General features: G+C 39.2%; 1 protein-coding gene across 1 annotated transcript in view; it reads right to left on the bottom strand.

Annotated features, from left to right (window-relative positions):
* The window catches only part of LOC140137221 (uncharacterized), a 73,885-nt gene that overhangs the window by 822 nt on the left and 48,673 nt on the right, over positions 1–24,390 (bottom strand). Inside the window, exons 8-11 of the mRNA XM_072158872.1 lie at positions 4,985–5,137; positions 4,711–4,767; positions 2,203–2,241; positions 83–1,358 (exon numbers count right to left, since the gene is read on the bottom strand). Coding sequence (XP_072014973.1) covers positions 100–1,358; positions 2,203–2,241; positions 4,711–4,767; positions 4,985–5,137 — 1,508 coding nt within the window. The 3' untranslated portion in view covers positions 83–99. The remainder of the gene's footprint in view (positions 1–82; positions 1,359–2,202; positions 2,242–4,710; positions 4,768–4,984; positions 5,138–24,390) is intronic.

The following is a 24,390-nucleotide window of genomic DNA, read 5'->3' as shown; positions in this document are numbered from 1 at the left end:
CTATATATGTCAGTGAGGCCCTTTTACCAAGGTGGACAGTTTTTTAAGTATATTGGTTTACAATAACAATAACCAAACTTACCTTCAACTGTAGTAGATTCAACAGTAAAAAATGATGTGACTGTAGAAGGGCCAATGGTTGGAGCACTTGGTGTTCCTGTAAAATCTACCAACTCTTTGGTTGTGCCGAATTGAGTCACTGTTGTCTGTCCAATAGTTGGCTGTTGCCTTGAAGTAAGTGGATGTGTTACAGTTGTTGGCTCCCCAGTTGTTATTGCGGCAGTTGTTTCTAACGTAACACCGGCTGTGGTACCAAACCCAGTGACCGTCGCCTGGCCTATTGTTGGCTGTTGTTCTTGAAGTGAGTGGATGGGTAACCGTTGTTGGTGATTCAGTTGTTATTGCGCCAGTTGTTTCTAACGTAACACCGGCTGTGGTGCCAAATGCAGTGACTGTCGTCTGGCCTACAGTTGGCTGTGTTCTTGAAGTGAGTGGATGGGTTACCGTTGTTGGCGACTCAGTTGTTATTGCGCCAGTTGTTTCTAACGTAACACCGGCTGTGGTGCCAAACTCAGTGACCGTCGTCTGGCCTATTGTTGGCTGTGTTCTTGAAGTAAGTGGATGGGTTACCGTTGTTGGTAACTCAGTTGTTATTGCACCAGTCGTTTCTAACGTAACACCGCCCGTAGTGCCAAACGCAGTGACTGTCGTCTGGCCTATTGTTGGCTGTGTTCTTGAAGTGAGTAGATGGGTTACCGTTGTTGGTGACTCAGTTGTTATTGCCCCAGTCGTTTCTAATGTAACACCACCCGTAGTACCAAACGCAGTGACTGTCGTCTGGCCTATTGTTGGCTCTTGTCTTGAAGTGACTGGATGGGTTACTGTGGTAGGCAACTCAGTTGTAATTGCGTCAGTTGTTTCTAATGTAACACCGCCCGTGGTGCCAAAAGCAGTGACTGTCGTTTGGCCTATTGTTGGCTGCTGTCTTGATGTAAGTGGATGTGTTACCGTTGTTGGCTCCCCAGTTGTAATGGCGGCAGTTGTTTCTAAAGTAATGTCTCCAGTAGTACCGAAAGCTGTTACAGTAGTTTGGCCTATTGTTGGTTGTTCTCTTGTTGTTGGGACGTGAGTTACAGTTGATGGCACACCTGTTGTTATTGAGTCAGTTGTTACCAAGTCAATCTCACCCGTGGTTCCAAAACCAGTAACGGTTGTTTGACCAATAGTATTAGGCCCAGTTTGTGTTGTCTGCAAGCTTGTTGTTAGTGAGTCACTTGTTTTATATTCTAATTCGCCGGTGGTTTGGAAGGCAGTCACAGTTGACGGCTCTACTGTTGCAACATTTGTATATGGAGTTGCTGCAATGGAGTAAACAGTACAATATTAGATATCAGAATATGAACAATATATACAACAAACCAGCATTCTTGCGTTTGCGCGTCCTAGTTGAAATTGACCAATGGGTCTGATCAAAAACTGCATGGACCCCTTACATTTTACGATGCACAGAAGCTTAAATTATGTAAATCCTTTGCCGAGTTGCTCATAATATATTTGTCTTGTTGATACAAATAAGGGATCAATTATGACACAGAAAACCTAAGAAATCTTCCAAATAGAGCATTCCAAAATCATGAAAATAACTTTAACACCCTTAAAATTCTCATTGGACCCCTTAAATTTGGGTTTTGCAGGGCTTAAAGGGTCCGCAAAAAAAAAAACCTTTAAATTTTTGAGCTTGCGCTATCCCTGCAATAAGCATTTTCCCATTCATGATGTTTTACAAATAAAGCTGTCAAAATTACAGCTACACAAAAGGTAATGCTGCTGACGAAACTATTTATTCCTGGGGCAACTTGCTCAGATGAAAGGAAAAGAACCTTGCAAAATACAACTTAACTGGTTATAAAGCAATTGTCATATTTCTTTGTATAAGTGTGATAAAGATTGGCCACAGCAATGTACCATTACTTGCAGTCCATCACTCTCCAAAATAACAAAATTTCCTGTTAATCACAACAGTCTAATGAACACATGTAATCTTAAGGTTGGTTTGAACCCTGGAATTATGAAAACTTTCGGGCCTCATAACTGCTAAATTGTTGGTCTAAACTATATAAAAGTATGCATATTTAGAATGGCAAAGACTTGATAAGTTCATCTGTGAGGTCAAATGTGGGACAAAATATCATGTTTTCTTACCTGTTGTAGCCAATGGTGTTATAAAGTCAGTAGGAGTAGCTGAAAAATGGAACACAAATATGTCAATTCAAATTGCATGTGTGCAATATATACAGGTGTGAGCAAACTTCCTATTAACATCAATTCAGGGCTGAACAAAATTTATATTTCCCAGGAATTAATATAAGCTAAATTTCACACCACAATTGCAAAAATTCACATAATTTCTTATACACAGGGATGTAAAATTTTCTTCAAAATTCCAAAATTTCCCCAGCTAAATTAAAAACATTTCCCTTCAAATCCCAATATTATTAATCCTGGAATGAACTCCCTGGAAATCCATACATCCTTTATGAAAGACATGACTTAATCTGCCACACATGGAATGTGAATTTCACATGGGGTTACCTGAAATCAACACCCCCCGTATGGAAGATTAAGTCCATGTCTTCCATTGGGGGTGTAAGTATTTCAACTGCAATAGCCAATTATTTCAGTCAATGCTGATTTCTAAGCAGATGCCTCAACACTAAATCCTATCTTCAAGTGTTGGGATGCAATTGGGTATAAGTTATAACAATGCCTAGAAACAATTTCCAGAAAGGGGTCAGGGGAAAATTTAACACAAAAATATAAAATTTTCCATTATTTATGATATGTTTCTGTATTTCCTTTTTTGGGAAAGCACAATTCCCTCCAAATGCCAAAATTCCCTCTAAATGCTAACATTTCCCTCCAAATGCCCAAATTCCCTCTAAATGCTAACATTTCCTCCAAATGCCCAAATTCCCTCTAAATGCTAACATTTCCTCCACATGCCCAAATTCCCTCTAAATGCTAACATTTCCCTCCTCTAAATGCTAACATTTCCCTCCAAATGCCCAAATTCCCTCCAAATGCTAACATTTCCCTCCAAATGCCCAAATTCCCTCTAAATGCTAACATTTCCCTCCAAATGCCCAAATTCCCTCTAAATGCTAACATTTCCTCCAAATGCCCAAATTCCCTCTAAATGCTAACATTTCCTCCAAATGCCCAAATTCCTCCAAATGCTAACATTTCCTCCAAATGCCCAAATTCCTCTAAATGCTAACATTTCCTCCAAATGCCCAAATTCCTCCAAATGCTAACATTTCCTCCAAATGCCCAAATTCCTCTAAATGCTAAAATTTCCTCCAAATGCCCAAATTCCCTCTAAATGCTAACATTTCCCTCCAAATGCCTAAATTCCCTCTAAATGCTAACATTTCCGTCCAAATGCTACAATTTCCTTCCAAATGCAAACCAATATTTTCCCTGATGTTAGGAGATTCCTGGATTCTGTATTCCACATTTGACTCCCAGTCTGGTTATGACTGAATGTGTATCACTTGTTTTAAAGGTAGTGTGAAAATGCAAAAAATTTTGCTCTTGAAACCAAGTAACATCCCAAGTTGAGATTTAATGTACATACCCATAAATATCTAATAGAGGCCGTCAGCCTTTCGCCATCTTGTGGGTACAAATGATACGCGTGTTCATGCGTCTGATACTACGCGCAGGTCGCAGCTTGCCACGCAGATGTTACCACGCATCAACGCGATGATTTTGCTGTTCACGCATGGAGATTGAACGACATTCATACATATATGTACATACACTCTCAAGACCCATTCAGAGCAATCATTAGCAATATGCCAGAGTGTATTGATTGTATACAATTGCACTGGCATGCACTCTGCGTAATATGTGCTGTGCTCTAGCTAGGACACGTTCGCGTCATGTAGGTTTAATTCATTTTCCTTGATGGTTGATGCATTTATTTGTGCTCATATCTCAAACATTTTTGACAATTATGTTATAAAAATAGCAAAAATCATAGAATTTTTTTCTTGTGTACAAAATAGGTTAAAGACTATGCAATAATTTCTACTTGTTGCTGGAGAAATTGAACAAAATGAAGCACTTAATTATACTGAGATGATGCATCTAGTGCACTCCCCCACAGGGCTCGTCATTGAGGCACATCAACATCTCAGTAGGCCTGCATTATTTTGTATAATTTCACTCTCAACAAGTATCTGACTTACATCACAAGCGGGTTTTTGCAACAACCACCAAATTATTTCTTTCTAGTTTTGATGCTATTCCTAATTCATTTTACAGTATTTCCTCCAATAAATGCCCCCAGGGCGTGAAATTTTCAAAAAGAAGGCTGTTTATTAAAGGATATTTTTAGAATGATAATTCTGTTAAAATCTTCAGGTAAGCTTAAAATCATGCTTAAATGACAAACTATGAACTGAGGATCAATATCTTTCGGGTTTACTGTGTCACTTTCGCCAATTAAGAACGCCATTACTGATCATGATTGCACCGTGGTTAGCTTACTACACAAGATAGCATGAAATTGTTTGTTTCAAGGAGAATTGGGTGGGGCATTTATTCAATTCAATTTGTCAAAACAACTTGAGGGAGGTTTTATATTAGAGGAGGGGCGTTTAATAGAGGAAATACAGTATTTCTTTTACGTCAGTAGAAAATTACCTCGAGAGGCGAAATTTGTTGTGCCAGGAAACTCCGTTGTTACATCCCGGAAAGCCCCTGCAATAAATGTTCACATAAACTAAGGTTAACACATTTAATTTCTGTTGTATATATAATAATATGAACAACAAGGTTTACTTCACTAGTTAAATGAGACAAACATGTAACCCAGGAATATAACAGGCCTTCTGAATTTTGCTCTTGAAAAACAAAAAATTGATTTTCGAGACCTGGGTTTATTTACTTAACATAAAACAACAATTATTGAACTTACCAGTAGCAGTGCCTATGTGTGTTGTTGCGGTCCCTCCGAATTCTGTCGTCGTCAAGTGAACATCGGTTGCTGTGCCAGCAAACTCCGTTGTAGACAATGGACCCAGGTCAGTAGCTGTACCCGCAAACTCCGTTGTAGGATTTACTGTTCCATCTGGTAAATAAAACATAATATTTTCTGCTGGTGTAGTCAGTGTAATCAGACATTACAATAAAAAAAAATGGAAAATGTGTCAAAAATAAATAAAAACATCAAAATTTGAGATGCAAAAAACAGGAATTCCAGATCATGTACTGATCATATCTCAAAATTAAGTAAAAAAGGAACTGTCAGTGATGCCTGCAAAACATATATTTGAAATTTGTAGCTTAAAATAATTAAGGCCCAAATAGAATTCTCATTGTTTTGAATTCTCACAGAAACAGTAATGAAGCTCCATTCACCTGTGTGTTGCAGTAAGTGTCCATATATGTACAGAAATATTCCAATATCAATTAAAATGCCATATTTTATCCTTGTCATATATTTTGCACACTGTAGCTTTTCCTTTTACAAAAATGCTTTTTTAAGAATTTTGCATAGCGAATCATTGATAGTTCCTGACCAAGGTCTAGCTTGTGTGTTTTAATGATTTGATTTTCTTGAATCATATTCTAATAGGAATTGAATTTGAAATTGTACTATTTTCGAATCAATTTAAAAACGACAAAATATGTATACAACTATTGTTGATCTATAAATGTTTGAAAAATCTATCCAAAATATTTTCAAAGCTTGAGATAAATTTGATTTTTAAAGAAACTTTAATATAGGTATCCAAGAAAAACAAATGGTAATTCCAAATAACAAAAAAAAACATTTTTTACAAACACATTTCCTGTAGCATATTGTCTTAATTTTCAATCATATCCAAATTTTCATAAATATTTCCAATCAAAATTTAAAACTTCATCAAAAAGACAAAAACACTGTAACATGACTATATTAATGAAAATTTTCTACACTTGTACTCACCACTGCATCCTGCCCCATTAAAGTAAATTAAACAGTTAGCATTTAAACAAAACATGATAATAACACAGGTTTTAAAATCAATGAATTTATTATTACCCGAAATTAATATACCATAGATGGATACGAAGCTCCCTGTTCAGCATGATTTAAGGGTGTGCCACGGCCTGCGTATGAAGACTATGCTCAAACTACATTTTTACTAAGTAAGCTACCAACGATATATATATAGGTGTATTGCTCAATATGTTCTTCATGCAGTCTTACCAATTTATTGTTTATAATTTGATGCAAAAGTCTAGAAATTCCAATGCTAGTTGATATGCCACAATTAGCCATTTCTGCGACCTTTCTGGGTTATTCCTTCATGTAATTTTGCACGAAATTAGGGTTAGGATTAGGTTTAGGGTTAATTTAGGGTTAGGATTAGGATTAGGGGTAGGGGTAGGATTAGGGATAGGATTAGGATTAGGGTTAGGATTAGCTTACACAAAATAATTACATGAAGGATTAACCCATTTCTGGATGGTTGCAGAATTTGGCAACATGTACACATACCGTCAAGTAGTCCCACAACAATAGCACTCAATCAATGAGTTATTTATTACCTTTTGACACATTCCATGTGCAATGTCGGCATAAAATATTGAGATTTTAAATTTAGTTTACTGACTATTTTATTTAAATGAAGTTGCAGCACAGATGACCAGCAAAACAGTGTATGTTTCATATCCCTATATGGTATATTCATCCCAGATATCACCACAAAACATATCTACTAAAATGCCATGCAGGCTCCATTAAAAAACAGAACATTACAAATATGATTTGACAACAAGATTGGGCTATTCCAGTTGAAATCCATACACCCCCTATGGAAGACACAACCTTAATCTTCCACACAGGGAGTGTGAATTTCAAAGTTGGTTACCTGAATGGACAATTCCATTTGCAATTCACACTCCCTGTGTGGATGATTAAGGTCATGTCTTCCATAAGGAGAATATGGATTTCAACAGAAATAGCCCAATTTGATGACTTGATTCAAGACAGAGGTTGAGTTATTAATGTTGTTTATTTGTACACAATTGTGACTCGATCTGCAAAAATCAGCCAAACTTTTGTGGGATTGATATAAAAAGTTAATAAATACATTTCAATGTATGTATGACTATATCATATTGACATAACTTTCTTGTCACATCAGTGGTGTTGATACTGAAAAATAAGTAGGACAAGATTAATAATTATGAAAATTAAACAGATTATTAAAAAAACTAAGATCAACTTGCAAAGCAACAGTAAATTTTAGATTGTGCATGCTGCATTTAATAGTCGGGATCTTCAGTTCAGTTTCAGTTCAGTTGCCAACTCCACCTATGTTCTGGGTATCTTGGGATATCTTTGTAGCAGAGATGTAACTCACACTGTGAAAACAACATGCAATTGTATTATGTGTAAGGCACCATTAATTCCCTACTGCCAATAAAAAGCAGTAAGCTAATAAGTTGTTATCTTCTTGAGGTGGACCTAGCTGCGCTGGTACCAATTACCTCGAAACTTTGCTTCAAATCTCAGGCCTACATGTCTCCTGTTCGTTGTCATTGTCCATATTAGCCACTCGGCAAGTCTTCCGCATCGTATACTGTCATATCTCAAAAAGCTGCCTTGTGTGATTTTTATTATTATTATTAAATTCCATAGTGTTATTTTATATTTCAGCATGATTCTTTTATGAATGGACACAGGATTGTACAAATCATCGGCCGTATCACATACTGATGTATTTGCAAAATACGCATTTCAAGAAAATCAAATTTGAAAATTTAGCAGTTTTCATTTGCTGCATAATCTTGATCAAAACATTGTTGTCGATTAACACCTGGTATATACTAAAACCAAATATACTATATTTTCAATGGAATTCACTTAACACAATCAGAGCATAACTTATTCTGTCACTATGTGAAACAGTTGCGCAAATACATCACTATGTGAAAAGAACAAACAGAAATTTTAACATGCAATGACAAAGTTGCACAAATATGGCATACAAATATGTCACTATGTTTAACGGCAAATTCTTGAAATTGCAGATACAACATACTGGGCTTGTTTGCCCAGTATAGGTGATCGGCAAATATGTCGTTATATGATACAGACATTTCAAGGTTTTGCAAATACGACATAATATCTTACTAATTAAGCCACTTTAAGGAATGGTTTTTGGTGAATATATAGAGTAGAACATAACAAACTGATATACCAATTTTCTCAAAAATGTTTAAAATGTTGAATACATCAGTATGTGATACGGCCAACTAAATAATGTGATATTACTATATCTAGTTAATTTTACAGTGTATTTCATCACAATTAGATGACAATAATTTAAAAAAATCACACAAGATAGCCTTTTGAGATACGACAGAATGTGCTGCAGACCCACTGTCACCACAGTCTTTCTTTCCCTGATATATAATCAAATATAATCATCAAATAAAAAATACATGGAACATATACAAATAAAATAATATCAAAACATTCAAACCAATTTATAGCTTCAGTTTAAGAAGTGTTATTTCACTAAGAAATGACATGTAGGAAAAATAGTGATTTGATTGGTGAAAAGTTCACGGATCTAGAGCAACCTAGAAAATAGAAACCAAATTATTATTCTAACTAGTACAAATGGAAAAATATACACAATGTTCAAATTGGCATGAGAAAATGAGTCTTAATATCAAAAATATTCAATACGTTTTTTACATCATTTACTAGCCCTTCAAACAAGCTATGTTTTGATGCAAACCCCATGAAAAATGAACTTATGGTTACCAAGTTATAAGCAATTTATCATTTGCTGAAACAAGAAACAAAATAATTTGAGTACCTTTTTGCCATGACTCAAAAATCAATATTAGTGACATTAGACTCATTCCCTTTCATCACACGCATTTTGTATCCAATACTACAATGACACTTCTGTTGGAATAAAAACCTACCTGTAAAAGGTGTTGCAGTATAAATAGTTGGAAAAGGAGAATGTGTCTGTATTGGAGACACACTTGGAGCCTCTGATCCTGTAGGTACTGACCCAGTTGGAGGTACTGAACCTGTTGGACCTTCTGATCCAGTTGGTATTGGAGATCCTGTGGGTACTGGTGAGCCAGTTTGAATTGGTGAGCCTGTTGGACCTTCTGAGCCTGTGGGTACTGGTGATCCTGTTGGAATTGGTGTGCCTGTTGGACCCTCTGACCCTGTAGGCACTGGTGAGCCAGTCAGAACACGTGAGCCTGTTGGGCCTTCTGATCCTGTAGGTATAGGAGATCCTGTTGGCTCCAGTGAGCCTGTTGGAATAGCTGAGCCTGTTGGGCCTTCTGACACTGTGGGTATTGGTGAGCCTGTTGGAATTGGTGAGCCTGTTGGACCCTCTGATCCTGTAGGTACTGGAGATCCTGTAGGCACCAGTGAGCCTGTTGGAATAGCTGAGCCTGTTGGGCCTTTTGATCCTGTGGGTACTGGAGAGCCTGTTGGAAATGGTGAGCCTGATGGACTCTCTGACCCTGTAGGTGCTAGTGAGAAAGTTGGAACAGGTGAGGCTGTTGGGCCGTCTGATCTTGTAGGTACTGGTGAGCCAGTTGGAATTGGTGAGCCTGTTGGACTTTCTGACCCTGTAGGTACTGGTGAGCCAGTAGGAAAGGCTGAGCCTGTTGGACCCTCTGATCTGGTAGCTACTGGAGATCCAGTTGGAATTGGTGAGCCTGTTGGACTTTCTGACCCTGTAGGTACTGGTGAGCCAGTAGGAAAGGCTGAGCCTGTTGGACCCTCTGATCTGGTAGCTACTGGAGATCCAGTTGGAAGGGCTGAGCCTGTTGGACCCTCTGATCCTGTTGGCACTGGTGAACCAGTTGGAAAAGCTGAGCCTGTTGGACCCTCTGATCTAGTAGGTTCTGGAGATCCGGTTGGAAGAGCTGAGCCTGTTGGACCCTCTGATCCAGTAGGTTCTGGAGATCCTGTAGGCACTGGTGAGCCAGTTGGAATAGCTGAGAAATATCATGAAATATGGTAACAGGACCCTCTAAATACCATACAAGTCAATCAGTTGTGAATCTTGTGAATGTTGTAATATTATTTTGTTGTATTAGGTTCATCTGGATTTATTATAACTGTTTGATTGGAATTCATACTATCAAATCCATTTTTTGGTGACATACCTTGTTACAGTTTCATGCTGCTACGAAGCACTTCAGACTGGCAGCACTTCAGACTTGCAAAATAATGTCCTCGACACTAAGTGTCAAGGACATTATGGAACTTTTGAAATTTGTGTTGACAACTACTTATTTCAATTTCCGTGATACTATCTACCAATGAAAGTTTGGTACGGCCATGGGTTCAACGGTGAGTCCCATTGTAGCTAATTTATACATGGAATGGCTGGAACAATAGGCAGTAGCTACAGCCCCTTCACATGCAAGCCTAGAATGTGGAAACGCTACGTCGACAACGTGTTATCACCAAGGGGGCCGCGCCCGAATTAACAGACCACATCAATCAAATTGACATTACAGGAAACATCAAGTTTACCCATGAGACAGAAGGAGGTCAAATTCCCTTCTTAGACACCCTCATTACGCGCAAAGACGACGGCGCGATCAAGTTACTTGTGTACCGGAAAAAGACTCATACGGACTGTGTGTATGAGATCCCTTGCAAGAATTGTAACAAGACCTACATGCGAAACTTCACGCTTGTTTGGCACTCGTCTAAAAGAACATCAAGTTGAAGCGGAGAAGGCAGCGCTTGGGGTACATACTCGGTCACAGAGAAAACAATCGCTCACAGAAGTAAATAAATCTGCTATTACAGACCACATTGCGCAAAACAACCACGCCATAGGTTGGGAGGATGCTAATATCAGATCAAGGGAGGCCAACAGGAACGAAAGACAGATTAGAGAGGCAATTTGGATCAGGAAACAAGGGCGAAACACCATGAACAGAGACGATTTAGGGGAATTATTTCTTACCGAATATTTTCGACTAGCTTTAGCGCCGCCACCGCAGCAACTTCAGGAAAGAAGAAGCTGGGTTGCCAGTCTGATGAAATGCTGCGAAGCAGCATGAAACTGTAACAAGGTATGTCACCAAAAAATGGATTTGATAGTATGAATTCCAATCAAACAGTTGCAATATTATTGTAAGTTTAAGTCTATTTTGTCTGTTGGCCTGTCAACATAGCCTGTCAACATAAATAAACAAACAAACAAACAAAAATCAAATAAATAAAGAATAAATGAATAAAAAAATTAAAAAACACTGAACAGCTTATATTTACAGATACCTAGAAAAGGTCCATTTGTGCCTGGGGCTTACATTCTTGCACTGACTAAATTCTTTATCACTTTTATCAACTACTTTATAATACCATGGGTAGTGGGTACTTGCCACATTACAAGTATTTTTTATAAATGTGATTTTGGCGATTTTTTTTTTTTTACTCCCCGTTCCAGAAAAATACAGCACTATTTGTTGTTGTTTTTTGATTAAAAAAATATTATCATGTTTTGCCAAATGAAACATAGCTAAATCCTAGTCCTTTAGTTAGTTCTATAAACTGGCAATAAAAGTCAAATTTTAATATTTTTGCAATTTGAGGGAAAATGGTCCAAAAACGTGCATTTTATCATTATTATGTTTTGGATCTAATATTTTTACACACTTGGATTCAACCAAACATAATAATGGTTGCATTTGGGAACTGTTCAAATTTTAACTAAAAGTTATGGTATTTTACAAGCTGACCTCAAATGACCTTTGACCTCAGTTATATGACCTTGAATACCACCAATTGATGAGAGTTCCCATAGTGCAGCTATGGCCCAAGTCTGATATAAAATTGGATTGATTGTCTCGTCCAATACTAGTATTTTAAAACTCGTAGCAAGACCAATGAATATTGGGCGTAAAGTATCCAATTTTATCATTATTATTATGTTTTGGATCCAATATTTTCAAACACTTAGATTCCTCAAAACATAGTAATGCTTGCAAAAGGATTTGAACTGTTCATGAGACCAAATTTTAATTTGACCTCAAATGACCTTTGACCTTAGTATATGACCTTGATTGAACTTCACCCAAAACAAGTAGCCAGATTTTCTGACCATGGCCCACCTATCCTGAAAATCTGAAGTCAATCCGCCTCATGCTACCAAATCTATCTACCAAATATGTAAAGTTGGAAGAAATAGTACTTTACATTCTTTACAAATGAGAACTGAATTTTGGGATGACTGTGTATTGGGTTACTGTGTAAATGCCCATTTAACAAAAATGTCATACATATACCTGATCAGCTCCGCATCTATAATGTAGACCTGGTAAAGTGATTGATATCTGCACAAAATTGGCCTATTCCAGTTGAAATCCACACCCCCTATGGAAGACATTACCTTAAGGTCTAAGAATGACCTTATAGATCAATCTTCCACACAGCGAATGTGAATTTCGAGCAATTCTCTGAATGGATGACTCCATTTGAAATCCACACACTCCTGTGTGGGAGATTAAGGTCATGTCTATATGAGTTCAATAAGTAAGTGAGGCAAGAGAGGCAACAGTCAATCTTCTAAAAACAAATTATTCACAACAAAATGAGAGAATATTAAAATGACTTAACAAAAAAACAATACAAATAAAATCAACAACACAGAACAAAACAAATAAATTTAACTTTCATTACACAATGAACAAAAAAATAAACATAATTATTGATCTTGAGTTACTAGCAAATAAATGTGCTATCATTTCTGTTTCTTATCTTGTTTTCAGCAGTGATTAATTGCCTTAACTTGGAAACAAGATTTTCATGGATGTTTGCATCAGAACATAGCATATTTGAAAGGCTAGTAACTGTAAAAAAAACTTGAATATTGTTGACATAAGTCGTTTTTCTTGATTGTGTCATAATGCATTTTTTATCCAATACTAAAATTGAACTGTTGGAACAAAAACCTACCTGTAAAAGGTGTTGCTGATATAGTTGGAAAAGGAGAATGTGTCTGTATTGGTGATGCACTTGGAGCCTCTGATCCTGTAGGTTCTGTGAACCCAGTCGGGTGGACAGAACCTGTTGGACCTTCCGATCCAGTAGGTAATGGCGATCCTGTGGGCAATGGTGAGCCAGTTGGAACAGGTGTGCCTGTTGGACCCTCTGATCCTGTAGGTATTGGAGATCCTGTAGGCACCGGTGAGCCTGTTGGAATAGCTGAGCCTGTTGGGCCTTCTGACCCTGTAGGTACTGGTGATCCTGTTGGAATAGGTGAACCTGTTGGACCCTCTGACCCTGTAGGCACTGGTGAGCCAGTTGGAACAGGTGAACCTGTTGGGCCTTCTGATCCTGTAGGTATTGGAGATCCTGTAGGCTCTGGCGAGCCTGTTGGAATAGCTGATCCTGTTGGGCCTTCTGACCCTGTGGGTACTGGTGATCCTGTTGGAATAGGTGAACCTGTTGGACCCTCTGACCCTGTAGGCACTGGTGAGCCAGTTGGAAAAGGTGAACCTGTTGGGCCTTCTGATCCTGTAGGTACAGGAGATCCTGTAGGCTCTGGTGAGCCTGTTGGAATAGCTGAGCCTGTTGGGCCTTCTGATCCTGTGGGTACTGGTGAGCCTGTTGGAATTGGTGAGCCTGTTGGACCTTCTGACCCTGTAGGCACTGGTGAGCCAGTTGGAACAGGTGAGCCTGTTGGGCCTTCTGATGCTGTGGGTACTGGTGATCCTGTTGGAATTGGTGAGCCTGTTGGACCTTCTGACCCTGTAGGCACTGGTGAGCCAGTTGGAACAGGTGAGCCTGTTGGGCCTTCTGATCCTGTAGGTACAGGAGATCCTGTAGGCTCTGGTGAGCCTGTTGGAATAGCCGAGCCTGTTGGGCCTTCTGATCCTGTGGGTTCTGGTGATCCTGTTGGAATTGGTGAGCCTGTTGGACCTTCTGACCCTGTAGGCACTGGTGAACCAGTTGGAACAGGTGAGCCTGTTGGGCCTTCTGATCCTGTGGGTACTGGTGACCCTGTTGGAATTGGTGTGCCTGTTGGGCCTTCTGACCCTGTAGGCACCGGTGAGCTTTGTGGAATAGCTGAGCCTGTTGGACCTTCTGATCCTGTGGGTACTGGTGATCCTGTTGGAATTAGTGAGCCTGTTGGACCATCTGACCCTGTGGGCAATGGTGAGCCAGTTGGAACAGGTGAGCCTGTTGGGCCTTCTGATCCTGTAGGCCCTGGTGAGCCAGTTGGACCAGCTGAGCCGGTTGGACGCTCTGACCCAATGGTGCCTATATTAGTATAATAATCTGTAACTGCAATGAATGTTGCAGTGCCAATATAATCAGTAGTGTCAACTTCGTCAGCTCCTAAGTCTGTTACAGTGCCCTCATAATCTGTAGTTGCAAACATAGTAGCACCAGCAATATCTGATGTAGCATCAAAGTTCATGATATCTGTAGCATTCTCTGTTCCATTCACTGTACATGTGTGAAATCCAAATAGAAAATGCAGGAATAAAAAAAAGGCAAGTAGGTGTGGTTCAACATTGGGCTATTCCAATTGAAATCCATACACCCTCTATGGAAGACATGGACTTAATCTCCAACACAAGGAGTGTAGATTTCAAACGTAATTACCCATTCAGGTAACCCCATTTGAAATTCATACTACCTGTTTAAAAGATTAAGATCATGTCTTCCATAGGGGGTGGATGGAAATTTTCAACTAGATTAGCCTATTGTTACAATAGATACCAGACAATGGGATGTGTTCATTACTGCATTATATTTTCCTTACCTTTTATCTCCTTGCTCCTCTATATTTTTTCCCTCTCCATTGCACCCTCTTTCTCCTATCATATCCCCCAGCCATTTACAGTACACTGTAGTAATAAATTCTACTCCATTACTACTACTACCACATAACCACAATCACTACTACTACTGCTGCCACTAGTACGACTACATGTACCACCACCACCATAACTACTACTACACCACTGTACCACTAAAAAAACTACATGGTATTACTGTACGTACTACAGGTAATTATCCTACTCCTGATGAGCAATTGATTTTTAACCGTACCCTATCCAGTCGTCTAAACTTTCAGTCTTATTGCACTTTATAAATCTGTCTACCAACTTAATTATCAACGGATTAAGTTTCCAATGTTACTGATACCTGTACTCAAGCTTCTCAGTCCAATGTAATTCATGCTATACATGTAGGTTTACTTGTTTTCAATATCTTGACAACAATGATATTCCAGTACAGTAGAAAACGGATAGCTTTCGGAGCCACATCAAGCAACCCTAGCCCAATGACACCACTAAACCATAATGTTGGCATCATTGGTGAACTTGATTTTGTATTATTGTACTATATAAATCTGACTACCAACTTAATTATCAACGGATTATGCTTCCAATGTTACGGATACCTGTACTCAAGCTTCTCAGTCCAATGTAATTCATGCTATACATGTAGGTTTACTTGTTTTCAATATCTTGACAACAATGATATTCCAGTACAGTAGAAAACTGATAGCTTTCGGAGCCACATCAAGCAACCCTAGCCCAATGACACCACTAAACCATAATGTTGGCATCATTGGTGAACTTGATTTTGTATTATTGTACTATATAAATCTGACTACCAACTTAATTATCAACGGATTATGTTTCCAATGTTACTGATACCTGTACTCAAGCTTCTCAGTCCAATGTAATTCATGCTATGTAGGTTTCCTTGTTTTCAATATCTTGACAACGATGATATACCAGTACAGTAGAAAACTGATAGCTTTCGGAGCCACAGCAAGCAATCCTAGCCCAATGACACCACTAAACCATAATGTTGGCATCATTGGTGAACTTTATTTTGTACATCTTTATACAACATGTACACTGTGTTAAAAAGCAGTGGCGTAGATTTCTTTTTGACATTGGGGGGATGGAGCTGGAAAAAATTCTGAAAGTATAGTAAATGCAGCATCTTTTGGCGACAGAATAAGCTTATTGTACAAATGCGCGCAATTTGGCTATTTTGAAGCTAAACTGATGAAATATGGTGTAAAAGTGGAAAATTTGCACTTTGGGGGCAAATATGAGGTTAATTCGATCAGAAACCCATTATTAGGCATCAACATTGGGGGATGATTGTATGGACCATCCCCCCTGACAAAATATTGGGAGGGATAAATCCCCCCCCATCCCCCCGGGATCTACGCCTATGTTAAAAAGTACCTTACATATTTGGTATCAAGTTCCAACTCAATATGCTACAAGAAAAGAAAAAGCTCAGCAATATGCTATTGGATCTGGCATAATATTTTGATCACAGCTGTAACTTGATTACCTTTACAGTAAAGTTAACTGCTTTGGCACTGGTTAATGATTGACCATTCTGGTATAGTGGATATTCACCTATATTTAAAAACAAAACAACATTTTTCAGTCTTGAAATGCATGTTGTACACAGTCTGCAATGAAATTCAACACATTTTATAACAAGAAAATGAAGACTCATTATAACTACACGTTACATGGTTCTTGATAATTAAGGGTATTCGATGGTACCGCGACGCTTATCAAAACAATGAAAGTCGGAACCTTAAGTTAAATTCAACATCATAACCCAGAAGGTTAGATAGTAATTTAGACATTGGCTGAATGGGCTATTCCAGTTGAAATCCATACACCCCCTATGGATGACATGACTTGAATCTCCCACACGGGGGATGTTGATTTCAAATGGAGTCACCCATGCAGGTAACCCCATTTGAAATTCACACACCCTGTGTGGGAGATTAAGGTCATGTCATCCATAGGGGGTGTATGGATTTCAACTGGAATTGCCCGATCTAGTTGTATTGAAGAGGGGGGCACTTGAACAGTAGTCAATGGAGTGAACCAATTTTAATATTTACCCAGAGCAGCCAACGCACATAAACATTGACAAAAAACCAGTGCATATGGCCGGATTCGAACCGGCGACCTTCGTATTACTAGCACAACGCTCTAGCCAATTGAGCCACAGAGACACATTGGAGAAGAGCGGAAGAATTTAATCTATAGGTATAAGGGTGTTCGTCGCATTCCTAGCGGAAGGCATCAGAACTGCATTTTGTATATTTCTTTTGCATCAAATTCAAATGGAGCTGCGTAATGCATTCATTCCATTTGAAATTCATGATCCCCTGGTAGAAGATATTTCTAACATCTTCCATAGGGGTAGTGTGGGTTCTAAATAGAATAACCCAATATGCAGGGTGCAGGTGTGTGGTTTCCCACTCATATCCTGGATGAAACTACAACTTTGTACAAGTCATGTTATAATCATTTCACCTATTCACAACTATTCCAGTTGAAATCCACACAACCCTTATGAATTTCAAATGGGGTTACATAAATATGTGACTCCATTTAAAAATCTACACCCCCCCTGTATGGATGATTAAGGTCATGTCTAGGTGTGTATGGATATCAACTGGAACAGCCCCTTTTGTCAAAGTAACATGAGTATGCAAATTGGTAGATTGAATAAGGTTTGGATCTAAAAATATAATTTGTTTGATGACCAACCCAAAAATAGTATTACTTTTTTTTTGTGGGGTTTTTCATATTTTTTCATATTTGAATATTCATACTGGTATTTGGTATCAAATTTATTAAATCTTTTGCTGCTTGTAATTTGTACCGCACTACTATGATATTTTTAAAAAAACAAGCCTGACAAACTAAATATATTTATCAATGTAAATTTGCATTTTTAATTTTGTATGTGGCTTTAAAGGGAAATGCACACTTTTTAGGCTTAATGAAATATCAGCATCTTAAACAGTTCATAACTTCATATCATATTCATGACAAAATACATTGATAAAATTAAACAATAAGTCAAAAACAAAATACACAATGAACAAAAGAAATATCACATCACATAATGTGACATATCGAGGAAAAGTTTTATTTGGCATTAAACATCATATTTCAGTGCATAAAATTAATAATAAATAATAAAGAAAGCAGGCAGCAATGTATGCTTAAAACTGGCAGGGGTAAAACAATACGAGACACAATTGATATATGTTAAGATCAGACATAAAATGATGCAAGCTCAAGATATGATTTAAATGACTTTTAATGAAGCTCAGACAAGCTGACAAATTGAGTGAGAAATTAGAAAAAAACAGGACTCGGCAGGATTTGAACCTCAGAACTCATGATTGACAGTCAAGAGTTATACTTAGACTACCTGAACCTGAGTTCATAGTTGGTACACGGGTGAACACACCTACTATAATAATCGCATACTCTCTCACTGTGTCTAAGCGGCCAACTACATATTAAAATTAAAGCAAGTGAGAGATTATGCAATCATGACTCTGAGAGATTAGCCACGTACCAACTATGAACTCAGGTAGTCCACTGGTATCCCAAGGTTCAGGGCTCAATTCCCCGAGTCCTGAAATTTTCTGCTGCTCTCTCAATCAATGTCCGTTTATCCAAGCTTCGTTATAAGTCAAAAATCCATACAATACACACTGCAGCCAAGGACTGCCCAAATAGATGTACCAATGACCTGCTGTTTCTATTCTGGTCCTTAAAATAAAAAATAAAAATACATGGAACATATACAAATATATTAACAAATTCAAGTGGAATTTCACTAAGAAATGGCATGTAGGAAAAACAGTGATTTAATCGGTGAAAAAGTTCATGGAGCTACCTGGAAAATAAAATCCAAATTATTATTCTAGTACAAATAGAAAAATATACATATGTTCAAATTGGCATGAGAAAATGAGTCTTAATATCGAAAATATTCAATACGTTTTTTACATCAGTTATTAGCCCTTCAAACATGCTATGTTTTGATGCAAACCCCATGAAAATTGAACTTATGGTTACCAAGTTATAGGCAATTTATCATTTACTGAAACAAGAAACAAAATAATTTGAGAATCCTTTTTGCCATGACTAGAATATCAATATTAGTGACATTAGACTTTCATCACATGCATTTTTCATCCAATACTACAATGACACCTTTGTTGGAACAAAAACCTACCTGTAAAAGGTGTTGCTGTAATAGTTGGAAAAGGAGAATGTGTCTGTATTGGAGATGCACTTGGAGCCCCTGATCCTGTAGGTTCTGGCCCAGTCGGAGGGACTGAACCTGTTGGACCTTCTGATCCTGTGGGTACTGGTGATCCTGTTGGAATTGGTGAGCCTGTTGGACCCTCTGACCCTGTAGGTACTGGTGAGCCAGTTGGAACAGGTAAGCCTGTAGGACCTTCTGATCCTGTAGGTACAGGAGATCCTGTAGGCACTGGTGAGCCTGTTGGAATAGGTGATCCTGTTGGGCCTTCTGAACCTGTGGGCACCGGTGAGCCTGTTGGAATTGGTGAGCCTGTTGGACCCTCTGACCCTGTAGGCACTGGTGAGCCTGTTGGAATAGCCGAGCCTGTTGGGCCTTCTGATCCTGTGGGTACTGGTGAGCCAGTTGGAACAGGGGAGCCTGTTGGACCTTCTGATCCAGTAGGTACTTGTGAGCCTGTTGGAATTGGTGAGCCTGTTGGACCCTCTGACCCTGTAGGTACTGGTGAGCCAGTTGGAACAGGTGAGCCTGTTGGGCTTTCTGATCCTGTAGGTACTGGTGATCCTGTTGGAATTGGTGAGCCTGTTGGGCCTTCTGACCCTGTAGGTACTGGTGAGCCAGTTGGAAAAGGTGATCCTGTTGGACTCTTTGACCCTGTAGGCACTGGTGAGCCAGTTGGAAGAGGTGAACCTGTTGGGCCTTCTGATCCTGTAGGTACTGGTGAGCCTGTTGGACTCTTTGACCCTGTAGGCACTGGCGAGCCACTTGGAAGAGGTGAACCTGTTGGGCCTTCTGATCCTGTAGGTACTGGAGATCCTGTGGGTACTGGTGAGCCCGTTGGAATTGGTGAACCTGTTGGACTCTCTGACCCTGTAGGCACTGGTGAGCCAGTTGGAAGAGGCGAACCTGTTGGGCCTTCTGATCCTGTAGGTACTGGAGATCCTGTGGGTACTGGTGAGCCTGTTGGACTCTCTGACCCTGTAGGCACTGGTGAACCAGTTGGAAGAGGTGAACCTGTTGGGCCTTCTGATCCTGTAGGTACTGGAGATCCTGTGGGTACTGGTGAGCCCGTTGGAATTGGTGAACCTGTTGGACTCTCTGACCCTGTAGGCACTGGTGAGCCAGTGGGAAGAGGCGAACCTGTTGGGCCTTCTGATCCTGTAGGTACTGGAGATCCTGTGGGTACTGGTGAGCCTGTTGGACTCTCTGACCCTGTAGGCACTGGTGAACCAGTTGGAAGAGGTGAACCTGTTGGGCCTTCTGATCCTGCCTGTAGGTACTGGAGATCCTGTGGGTACTGGTGAGCCTGTTGGAATTGGTGAACCTGTTGGACCCTCTGACCCTGTAGGCACTGGTGAGCCAGTTGGAAGAGGTGAACCTGTTGGGCCTTCTGATACTGTGGGTACTGCGGATCCTGTTGGAATTGGTGAGCCTGTTGGGCCTTCTGATCCTGTGGGTACTGGTGAGCCAGTTGGAACAGGGGAGCCTGTTGGACCTTCTGATCCAGTAGGAACTACTGAGCCTGTTGGAATTGGTGAGCCTGTTGGACCCTCTGACCCTGTAGGCACTGGTGAGCCAGTTGGAACAGGTGAGCCTGTTGGGCTTTCTGATCCTGTAGGTACAGGAGATCCAGTGGGTACTGGCGAGCCTGTTGGAATAGCCGAGCCTGTTGGGCCTTCTGATCCTGTAGGCACTTGTGAGCCAGTTGGAATTGGTGAGCCTGTTGGGACTTCTGATCCTGTAGGCACTGGTGAGCCAGTTGGAATTGGTGAGCCTGTTGGACCTTCTGACCCTGTAGGTACCGGTGAGCCCGTTGGAATTGGTGAGCCTGTTGGACCCTCTGACCTGGTAGGTACAAGAGATCCTGTAGGCACTGGTGAGGCTGTTGGAATAGCCGAGCCTGTTGGACCCACTGATCCTGTGGGTACTGGTGAGCCTGTTGGAATTGGCGAGCCTGTTGGATTTGGTGACCATGTAGGTACTGGTGAGCCTGTTGGACCCTCTGATCCTGTAGGTACTGGAGATCCTGTAGCCACTGGTGAGCCAGTTGGAATAACTGAGAAATAATGTGTAATATGGTTATATAGGACCATATACCAGATAGATATGTAAATGAGTTGTGAACCTTGTAAATGTTGTAAGTTGTCTATTTATTCTATTGGCCTGTCAATATATGAAATAAACTGCAAACAAATATAAATCAATAAAAATAAAACATAAATGAATAAATAAATATACATTGTAACCTACATTTACTGCTACCTCTAGAAAGGTCCCATGAAAAAGTGTTTTTTATAATATTTATAACAAAAATACTAAAAATATCAATAAAGATTCTGATTGAAGAAATGTTTTTGGAACTATTTTTGCCCAACTCAGTAAATTCTGAAAACTTACTTGAAATCACAGAAAGAAAATCTAAGCTGGTGATCTGGTCATATTTCAAATAATTTAAGTCCGATTCCAAACAGCTAGCAATCAAACAAGAATTCCATAAACATGAAAGTCAGTGAAGAAGCTTTCCATTTTCACAACTGTACCCCATCATGTTACATGGTTTCAGGAGAGCTGCATCAATGTAAACATGATGGCCCAGTATAGTAGAGCTGCTAAGCTCCCAAACCGGGAACCATTGGGCACTTCCCATTAGAAGGTCATACAGGGGTACAAAATGGTCCAATCTTGTTAACAGATACTGTATAATCAACTGATCATAAGGATTTAAAAAAATGTATAGTTTGTGCTATCTACAACCTATCATTATGGAGTTATCCTACAAAAACCTCCTTTTTAGGTCAAATATCATATTTTTAGTTGTACAGGGGTAAAAATGTCAACCTACTCTGATTTTAGCAAAATTGGTGTCAAATTGCTCTTCTTGACATAAGAATCAAGAAATGGTACAAAACTTGCCTTCTCAACTGTTGGTACAATTCTGGTTTACCATTGGCACCCTGTGTTCTCAATAATATTCTGGTTTACCCTGCACACCAAATTTTTTAGGGTTAAGGTTAGGGTTAGGGTTAGGGGTGGGGTTAGGGTTAGGGTTAGGTTAGGGTTAGGATTAGGGTTAGGGTTATACTTGTGTGTAGGGTATACCAGAAAGATCAAAAGTGGTCTTTGACCTTGTTTGCCCTGTATCTCAGTAGGTGAACACTGTACATGTACATAGGCAAATCTATTCTTTTTCTGATTCGTGTGAGCTACACAAACAATTTACCACCATTTTTTTTCAATTAGAGCAAGTTGAAAATTTATCCCCTGCACAACCAAAAAAGTGACATTTTACCTACAAAAGTTTGATCTCCCTTGTATGATAACTCCATAATGATAGGTCCCCGGGGGATAGGTCAAAGATAGCACAAACTATGCATTGTTATATTCCTTCTGATCAGAAAAGTAATTTGTTATGTCTTTCAACAAGATCGGAGCATTTCTAATTTTTTACCAAATATTGGTCAAAGAAATGCCAGCTTTTCCACTGGCTCACAAGTACCATGTAGGTACCGGTGAGCCTGTGGGAAAAGCTGTAGATACTGCAGATCCTGTAGCCATTAGTGAGCCAGGTGGAATAACTGGGAAATATTGTGTAATATGGTTATATGTGATGCGATCAAGCAAAATCAGTCGGAACTCGGAAATAATAAATGTTCAGTTTCTTATACCAGGGCCGTGACACTCGTATTCAAACCCTGTATAAAAAGTGAAGTCAATTTACAGCAGTTTAATTGACACATCAGCAGTTTGAGTGACAGTTGCTAGGCTTTTTCAGTACACATAGTAACGCCCTGGTAACGCTCAGGCACATTAGCCTAAATTTACACACGCACAACGTTGTGCATACTTCTGCCACAGTGGAACAGACTTATCCCATATTCAATTGACAAGTTCGTATTTGATTGACAGTTGCTGGGCATTTTCAGTACACCAAATTTATCCAAGATGGCGGATGTCGAGTGCTATTTTACGTGCTCTTTCCAGCAAAAATACAGCTGATTTAGCCAAAGTCAACATGGGGTCATCGCAGAAAATATTTTCCTAGCATATTGAGCTAACTACTCAGCTACTTGGTTTTTCACAATATGATAGTAATGGAAAAAAACAACCAAATGTTCATCGGTTTTCGCAATTTAATTTTTTTTGAAACGATGACGTAAACATGCATCCAGCCCTTCCACAGGTGATACACTCCTACACAGCGCAAGCCATCACATGCATAATCGCGCATTGAGTGTGTGACTGACTTCATTTGCGCAAACGAGTGGCTTATCCTATAGTATATTAGTACTCAAGAATCCTTGCTTATACCAGTAAAAACATTTACAAAGCTGCATTTTGCAGATAACCCTATTTAAATTGAACAACCAGTTCCAAAGACATGAGTTTCCAAAACAACAGGAAACAAAAGGAAATAATTCCTTTGTTTGGCTATATCTCAAAATCAATATTTCCGAGTTCCGACTGAGTTTGCTTGATCGCATCACATATAGGTCAAATAGAGATATGTAAATTATGGTTTATACCAAATATTGGTCAGAAGAAATGCTGCTTTAATGAAATGCATTATTGGCATCAGTTGGATTCAGAATTGAGAGGTCAACTGGGGTCATTTGTTGAGCATTGGTCGTAGGGTGAAGGTCATCCACAGGTCATCTGGGTCACTTAGCTGTCGCCTGATATTTGTGCTTCTTTAAAGCGATCTGTTCTAGTTTATTTTTTATTATTTGGGCAATAACATAGTAGACCAGCACATTTGAATCATGTGTGTCAAGAAATTGCAGTGATAGAAAAATATTTTTTGTCTTGTTCCCCATGTTTGGCACATAATAATTATATAAATATAACATATGTCCTCTAATAAAGGCCCTCCTCTAATAAACACCCCTCTAGTCTTTTGATTTAATTAAATAAATGTCTCCAACTTCCCCCTGTGACAAGCTATTTCCATACTATCTTGTATAATTGGCAAAATTATCGTAAATCCAAAAGTGAACTGGAAGTCATTGATCCTAAGTTCATAGTTCAACATTTCCGCTTGATTTTTAAGCTTACCTAACAATTTTCCAGGAATAATCGTTGTAAAATTGCCTCTAATAAACACCCCTTTGTGAATCTCAAGCAGTTATCTGAATGGATGACTCCATTTGAAATTCACACCCCCTGTGTGTCATATCTTCCATAGGGAGTGTATGGGTTTTAATTGGAAGAGTTCAATAAGAACCAAGGCTCAGCAGCAAGCTAGGCAACAG

The sequence above is a fragment of the Amphiura filiformis genome, chromosome 17 (assembly GCF_039555335.1).
Source record: "Amphiura filiformis chromosome 17, Afil_fr2py, whole genome shotgun sequence".
NCBI lineage: Eukaryota > Metazoa > Echinodermata > Ophiuroidea > Amphilepidida > Amphiuridae > Amphiura > Amphiura filiformis.
Note: the sequence above shows the minus strand (reverse complement) of the source record. Positions and strands in the feature narration are given on the sequence as shown.